Raw genomic sequence first — 8802 nt, forward strand, 5'->3', positions numbered from 1 at the left:
AATAGGGTGTTAGGTAACCCAAGCCAACCATAACCGGCTATGTAGCTAAGGTGTGTGATATTTTGACCACATTCTGACTCTGCTTTGAGTCAGAGTGCAGAGCTATCCACTAGCTAACCAAAATTAACCATGGAGGTTTTGGAGGGCTGAGGATAGAGAGGAGACAAGAAGTAGTAAGGCTGTGCTGAGAGGATCTCAGGCCTTTTGGATGGAGGAACAAAAAAAAATAGGAGGTCACTGTGGCTTCTCTGCCACTTCTCTGATCATTCAGGTTCTTACCTCAATATCTGATTCCCAATTTTTTTATTGACAAAGAAAAATTAGATAAACACATCACTAAAGATGATCTTTAACTCTTGATTCTGTTGCCTCTACCTCCCTAATGCTGGAATTATAGGCATATACTGCTATGACCAGCTTCGTTTTGTTCTCATCTTTCAAACAAAGAATACAAATTTTCAGTTCTATAAGATGTGAATCCTAGTCATGATTTTCTTTTCTGTCCTGTAGAACTCTTTCAAAGAACTGGAGTTTTGCAGCACATGTCTTGTAGTTTTCTAGATAAGGAAGGAAAGGCCTGAGGAGGAGGAGATTTCCAATTCTTATTTCCTTCCAGTTCTCTGCTGAAGAAATGTGCTTTCTACACCAAATCCACCATTACACACATCCCCATTCCCTCTACTATCCCTACTCTAGGGCTATATAATAAAACATATGAGCAACATTAAATGAACTCATTGGACAGTATATAGATATAGATATAGATGTATAGATATGTGTGTATATATGTTTGTGTGTATGTATGTGTGTGTGTGTGTGTGTGTGTGTGTGTGTGTGTATTAGTGGTTCTCAGCCTTCCTAACACTATGACACTTTAATACAGTTCCTCATGTTGTGATGATCCTCAACCATAAAATTGTTTTTGTTGCTCCTTCATAACTATAATTTTACTACTGTTATGAACCATAATGTAAATCTGTGTTTTCCAATGGCCTTAGACGAGCCCTGTGAAAGGGTTGTCAACCCCCCAAAGGGTCACAACCCACAGGGGGGTTGTATATATGTAACAGCATTTAAAGAATAGTTCATGAATTTGAGAGGGAGTTGGGCAGGATATGGGAGGAGTTGGAGTGGACAGAGGAACATATGGAAATGATGTAAGTACAGTACTCAAAAAAAGAAAGTCAGTTTTTATGCAATGGGAATAAGAGAGGTCAGGGCAGAATATTCCAGATGTAAAGCTTGTCTTGCTGGTAGTTTTGACCTTTCCCATGTTCAGTGTTGAAAACTGTCATCAACCTAAGACCTGTATCTGGAGAAACATGCAAGGTGAGAAGATGTTATATATGACAGCTGGGAAAGGACAACTATGTTCACTTCTATGTTTCAGTTTAAAAGTGACAGGTTTTTTCACTCATGTCTGCTAATCTTCATAGCCCTCAACACTTAGATTCTGCAGGAATTCTTCATCCCTATGTTGAAGAATGACTAACCTGAAGCTGAGAAAAGAAATACAACTATTGAACAGTAATGTGATTGGGAAATCTAACTGTATCAAACCTGTAGCCTGCAAACCCCACCTCCTCATCTCATCAACAGTCAACTCAGCATCTTTACTCCCCAGTGTTGGAAAGGATCATTCAGAGTGTTCATTGTTTTTCGAGCAGGAGGAACCTCATGACCACCTTCCTCAAAGCATCCTTGAGTTCTCTGTTCCTCATGCTGTAGATCAAAGGATTCAGCATAGGGGTGATGAATGTATAAACCACAGATACTACTTGGCCCCTCTCAGGAGAGTAACTGGAGCTGGGACATAGGTAGATGAGACTTGTGCATCCATACTGCAGGAGGACCACAGTCAGGTGGGAGGAACAGGTAGAGAAGGCTTTGTGCCTTCCCTCAGCCGAGCGGATCTTCAGGATGGCATCTACAATGAAGACATAGGACAGAGTGATGAGGAGGAAAGGGATGGTGAGGACGATGACACTGACCACAAACAGAGTGGCCTCGTGGACATGGGTGTCTGCACACGCCAGTCTCATGACAGGGAGGACATCACAGTAGAACAGGCTGATTTCCTTACTGCTACAGAAAGGCAGTCGAAAGATGAGCACAGTCAACTGCATGGCCAAGATGAAACCCAGTAACAGGGACCCCACGGCCAGCTGGACACACAAGTGCCAGCTCATGATGAGGCTGTAGCGCAGAGGGTGACAGATGGCCACAAACCGGTCATAGGCCATGATGGCCAGCAGAATACAGTCAGCACTGCCCAGGAAGATGAAGAAGAACATCTGGGTACCACAGCCTGCCAGGGAGACCACAGTTCTCTCTGTGGACAGGATGCTGGCCAGAGTCAGGGGAGCTATGGTAGAAGAATAGAAGATCTCCAGGCTGGCCAGGTTGGCCAGGAAGAAGTACATAGGGGTGTGGAGACACCGATTGATCCAGATGGTGATGACGATGGACATGTTTCCTCCAATGCTGACCAGGTACATCGTGAGAAAGACCACAAAGATCAGCATCTGCAGCTCGGGGAGTTTGGAGAAGGGGCGGAAGTGGAAGAGGACCATCCCAGTCTGGTTTCCTTCTTCCATGTACTTAGCACACAGGTGACACCCTTGAGGATAAACAGATGTTAGGACCTGATGCTCCTGCTGGGTATAGAATTCCACCCTCACCCACCCTTCTCACCTCAAATTCAACTGTTTTACACTGAGCCTACATTCAGCAGCTCACTTCCATGACTGTTCTAATCAAAGAATAACAGTTGACTACCAAAAGCTTTTGTTGGAATAGGACATTAAGTACGTTCTCATTTTATAACTGTACCTCTGTCTATCCTGTCCTTCTCCCAAAAGTCTGATTATACAATAACTCTCCATTGTCCTCTACAGTCCTAGTGACCTCTGCTTTTCACTGTCTCTGTGAATTTGCCTATTCTAGGTACCTCAATGCACATGAAATTATTCAATTTATTAAACATAATCTTTCAAGAGCTATCCATGTCAAAATACATTTTTTAAAAAGTTTGAACTGATGTACCTTTTATGAGCAGTTAGTGCTGCTCCACAAAGCCATAGATATTTAAATGAAAATCAGAATACCAGGTGAGGAATAACTCCCTATGAGTTGTTGGTTAGAGAGGCTCCAGAAGCTCTCAAAACAATACAGGTTCTTGGTAGCCTACCAGAAAGAGATAGAGGAAGACCCTGGTGCTGAAGGCACACCACATCCTTTGGTTGCAAGACACAGAGAAATCAAGCTGGAACTTCACTGAAAGCTTCCTCCATATTGGCTAGAGTTCAGAGTTCCAGACAGTCAAAAGCCTGTGGTTGGGATGGTCAAAGACTCTTTAGGTGGGAGGTGGAGGCTGGGGGTGTAATTTACTACTGATATTTCCCTAAATGGGCATATGGTAAAAGTGCATCATAAATATTTATATTTCTATCCATAGACAAGTTCTGTTCTCAATCGTGCTCAAAATAAAACTCTTTTGCAGAGGGCAACAGCTAATGCAGAGACTCATAACTAGTCAACGTGCTTAGAACAAATGACTGTTGAGTGCTCAACCCTAAACCAAACATCTCTGTGACCACTTCAGAGGTCCAAGGAACATTACAGAAAAGGGGGCATAAAGATCATAAGAGCCAGAAGATAGGGAGGAGCTCTATGAAATGCTGTCTTCTGGGTGTAACATGGCTCCTGCACCACCAACTTACAGCTAATGTGGCTACCTGCACAAGATAAAGCCATTTAACATCCCATCATGAATGGGAAAGAGCTTGTGAGGTGCACTCCTCGATTAAGAGATATAGGCAGGTTGCCAGAGGAGCTTGGGTCATTTTCTTCAGTGGTATAGCTGCCAGCAATTTGCCTATGCTCCAGTAAACAGTCTCTACCCATGTTCATAAAAGTAACTCTAATTAAACTCATTGCAGAGAGAGAGAGGATGAAGCAGGAGAAAAGTTAGAAAGGAGATCATCTTAAGTGAAAGGGACATAAGAGATGATAATAGGGATGAATATGATCACAACACATTGTATATAAGCGTGAACTTGTCCCAGACTTTTAAATTACATTGCTTTCATGACTCAATAACATTCTATTGTGTGTATATGTTACATGGTTGTTTTTATCCATTCATGAGTTCATCAACAATGCACCATTTCTCCCTTTTTTTTTTTTTTTGGCTTTTGAGAATAATGTTGGAATAATTCAGCATACCAATAACTTTTCAAGTCAGCACAGAAACCTTAAGCCAGAGTACACCACTCTCAAACTACAAACCCTTCTACTTTCATGATCCTTTTGCTAATAGTCAAGAGTGTCTCTGGAGTTAAATTGTATAGGTGATAGTGTTAGGATGCACAAACCAATCATGTGACCTTATACAATCTGTGGGAGCTTTCTGCTTTTATTTGTTCATTCATGAAAAGAACAGTGAGACTTTACTCTTAGAAACATTAGGAGAATAAATCTGCCTCGGTGCTATTAAGATCTCTGTGAACATTAGCAATAATCACTGAAACTGTTGTTCTTTTCGGGGCTGGAGCAATGGTTAAGCTGTCAAAAGTACTGACTGCTCTTCCACAGAACCTGGGTTCAAATACCACATGTAACATGGTAGCTAATGGCTGTCTGTAACTCCAGTCCCAGGGGACCCAACACCCTCTTCTGGCTGGCCTCTGTGGGCATTGTACACATGTGGTACACAGACATACATGCAGACAAAACATGTACATAAAAAACAAAAATAAATAAAACCTAAAAACAAAAATGTTTTCTTCTATCTCTAGGTTTTTCTTCTGTCTCTTCAAGATCTCGTTGATGCCTCCAGTTTCCCCCAAAAGCCTCCTTTGAGTTTCTCCTGATCCCATTCAATCAAGATGTCAGATATATCTCTTCTTAGTCTTCTGCCAATTCACACCATTCTAAGCTCCTTGACTTTCTGTAATCCTGTTACCTTCTGTGACGTCTAACATCCCTAATACAGGCTAGACATGACAAGATCACAACATCCTGTGGCTGGGGGGTGGTTTACCAACTCCAATAATTCCATCTTCTGAGTCAACTCCTGTTTTGTTCCTATCTAAGATTAATTTAAAATTCCCTAGTGTCTTCTAATGTTCCATTCCACCTCCTTCACTAATATCTTGGTTATTTTTTATTCATGTGATAAGACACTATGACCAAGGCAACTTATAGAAAAAAAAGAGTTTATTGGGGACTAGCTTACAGTTTCATAGGGTGAAGCCATGATCATAATGAAAGGGAGCATGGCAGCAAATAGGAAGGGATAGTACTATAGCAATAGCTGAGAGCTTACATATGACACCAAAGCATGAAGAAGAGAGAGAGGGAGAGAGAGAGAGAGAGGGAGAGAGGGAGGGAGAGGGAGAGAGAGAGAGAAGAGAGAGAGAGAGAGAGAGAGGGAGAGAGAGCACTAATTGGAAATGATGTGGACTTTTGAAACCTCGAGCCCACCCTCAATGACTCACCTCCTCCAACAAAGCCACACCTCCTAATCCTTCCCAAACAGATCCACCAACTAGGATCATGTATTCAAACACATGAGCCTTTGAGCCTATGGGGGCTATTCTTATTCAAGCCACCACAACTGATGATCCATCCTCCAGTGTCATAAAAAGCTAGCTGGAGGACACTTACTATCATTCTCATCAGCTTTAAATATAACATTCTCTGCTGACCTTTTAAGGCATCACACATTATCATACACCTTGGTATATGGACTGTTTATATACTACCAAACTAATTTCTCAGACCTTCCTGTTTCCTCTGGGAGTCTCCTCCATGAGGAATTTGCTCAATCCATTATCTACACCACTGTTCCCCACCTACAGCAACCTTACCTCCCATGGTATAAAGCGGTTGCCAGCAGTGTTACCCTTGAAGATGTCTTGCTAGGTTTGGTAGAACTGTTTATAACCCCACTGCTTGGGAGGTGGAGGCAGGAGGAAGAGGAATTCAAGGTCATTCTTAGGTGCATAGTAGGACCTGATGCCAGCCTGGGCTGTATCAGATCATGAGACTGGGTCTCCAAAGTGAAAGAAAAAAGAAGATGGGAAGGAGGGAGAGAAAAAGAGGTGGAACAAACAAAACCCTCTTTGTCTCGTTCCCACAATAGCCATTGTCTCTTCTTTATTACAATCAGGCAAGCAGTCTGGTTATATTTAATCCCTCTCCTCCTTGAGACCATCTTAATGAAGGTCACCAAGGACCTTCCAATTCCTGAATCAAATAGGTAGTGTTGAGTCCATCTATGTTGCATTCAAACCCATTGGTTACTCCCATTCTCTGGAAATTCCTTGTTTCTGGTCTCAGTGACACCAGTTGTAATTAATATAAACCTCTATGTGTTTACTTGGGTCTGAGTGGCTGCAGACTGGGAGAGATACAGGAAAACTTCCAACTACACAGTTTTCCTACTGATTGCAACTTTCCCTTGCAGTTTTTTTCTATATTTTGGAATAACCATACCTTTTAAAATATTATTTCATGCCCATGTTGCTCTTTTAACTCTGTGCTGTCATCTGATGCTGCAGAGACATTTGGAACAGCCATACCTGGGTAGGGCAGTTAGAAAATGAAAGAAAAATTAAACAATAGGAAATCAAACAACCCAATCAATAAATGGGCTATTGAAGGGAACAATTTAGAAAAGATAAAATGAGCATGTGAAAAACTGTTCAGGAGGTGGGAGACAGCTCAGCAGTTAACAGCACTTGCCGCTCTTGCAGAGGACTTAAGTTTGACTTCCAGCACCCAAGCATCTGTAACCCCAGCTCCATGCAATCTGACACCCTCTTCTTGCCCCTGTGGACACCCACACACATGTGAACATATTATACACTACACACAGACAACACATAAATAAAAATGAATTTGAAATAAATTTAATGCTCAACCACACTAGTCATCAGAGAAAAGCAAACCAAAACTGCATGGATTCCATCTCACCCTAGTCACAATGCCAGTCATCAGGAAAACAAATGCTCTCAGGATCTGAAATGAAGGGAGCCCTTACACATTGCTGGTGGCAATGTAAATGAATGCAGCCACTGTAGAAATCTGAACGGTGCTTCTTCACAAACCTAAAACTCCCATATGAACTAACTGCATCACTTTTGGGTACTTATCTAAAGGGCTCCAAGCCAACATATGTATCGATAATTGCACATCAATGTTTACTGTAGCATTGTTCACAATAGCTAAGTTATTGAACCAACCTAGGTACCCAACAACAGTAGAATAGGTAAAGAAAACACAACGCAAGATTTTTGACCATAAAGAAGAATGAAGTTCTGTCATCTTGCAGGAAAGTAGGTGCAACAGAAGTCAAACACACCAAAGTAATTAAGCCAGCCTCAGAAAGATAAATACCCTGCTTTCACCTGTTGTGGTTACTTGACTCCATAGAGATACATAAAATTATGGGAATATACAGAACAGGAAAGTAGAAGCAAAACTGTCTAGGGAGAAAAGGAGGGAAAACCATAAGGAAGGGGAAAGTAGAAAGTGGAGGTGATATGTTCAACATACAATATATGCTTGTATAAATAATTAAATTAGCTTTTAGGAAAAAAGGATACAAGATAACACATGGATGGGTAGGTTTTGTCTAGGAGTTTTCCAAGTATTAAAATTCCTCAGCTGTGAGCAAAACTAGAGTACACACTCCCCAACCTCTCTGTGTGTGCAGGGCACTGAGAATAACTAGCAGACCTTCCTTCCATACCTGGTATCTGGTCTCTGTGATTAAACACAAAGAGAATGGTATTGACCATAACCGTTCTCTCTTCCCTTTAGTGACATATTTCTTTCTGGGTTCATGTGTTTACAGCCACACCTCTATGGCTCCAAGCTCCCTAGCAGCCTTAATGAGTTTGCTTGACATTCAGCGATGCTTAGAGTCTAAACCAGTGCCTGGCACTCTAAAATCATGCAATGACCAATACATTGAAGACTTCCCAAGTGAGATTTATAGGGTGGGGTCTGGGAAGATGGCTCAGTGCATAAAAGGGCTTGCTCTGCAAACTTGAGAGCTTTTTGGCCAAACAGTGTAACCAAAACTGCAAGCTTTCAGTTAAATGAGAGATCCAGTTTCAAGGCAATAAGGCAGCCAGTAATAGGGGAAAACACAAAATGTGCTGCTGTGGCCTCAGCATGTGCACATAAGGGCACCTACACTGGCAATACCAGCAGACCCATGAGCATGTAACACACACATGAACACATACACACACGGGGGCGTGGGGGTGGGCAAGACAGAGATAGAACGTAAGAGATTTTTAGGGCCAATGAAAAAGGCAATCTTCACTTTGGCACTCAAACACTCCCTTTCTGGTTCAAAAAGTCCTTACAAGACTCCATTTCTGGTTGGAAAAAATCAGCAGTTCTGTAGTAGAGTTTGACCGTGCACTGAATCAACACTTCGCACTAAAGAAAGGAAGGCTGGTGAGATGACTGTGCAGCCACCAGGACTGGAACAGAAATTTGATTCCCAGTATCCACTGGTGGGAGACAACCGAAGCCCCAAGCTGTGCACTGTCTCCACATCTCCACACTCATGACATAGCACACACACACACACACACACACACACACACACACACACACACACAAAAAAAAAAAAAAAAAAAAAAAAAAAAAAAAAAAAAAAAAACTTAACCCAGGAGTGCTGTGAAATGAGAACTTCTGGACTTGGCATGGCTTCTGACTCACAGCAGCTATGGCTGCCTACACAAGATCAATCCAACCAAGCTTCTAGCACAGATGTGG

General features: G+C 42.0%; 1 protein-coding gene across 1 annotated transcript; it reads right to left on the reverse strand.

Moving 5' to 3' along the window:
* Positions 1–1573: 1573 nt before the first annotated feature.
* Positions 1574–2708, reverse strand: LOC114703508 (olfactory receptor 10V1-like). The gene has a single exon (XM_028884351.2). The coding sequence runs from the start codon at positions 2595–2597 to the stop codon at positions 1650–1652; it is 948 nt and encodes a 315-aa protein (XP_028740184.1). The 5' UTR covers positions 2598–2708; the 3' UTR covers positions 1574–1649.
* Between the last annotated feature and the right edge of the window lie 6094 nt (positions 2709–8802).

Source organism: Peromyscus leucopus, chromosome 1, assembly GCF_004664715.2.
Source record: "Peromyscus leucopus breed LL Stock chromosome 1, UCI_PerLeu_2.1, whole genome shotgun sequence".
NCBI lineage: Eukaryota > Metazoa > Chordata > Mammalia > Rodentia > Cricetidae > Peromyscus > Peromyscus leucopus.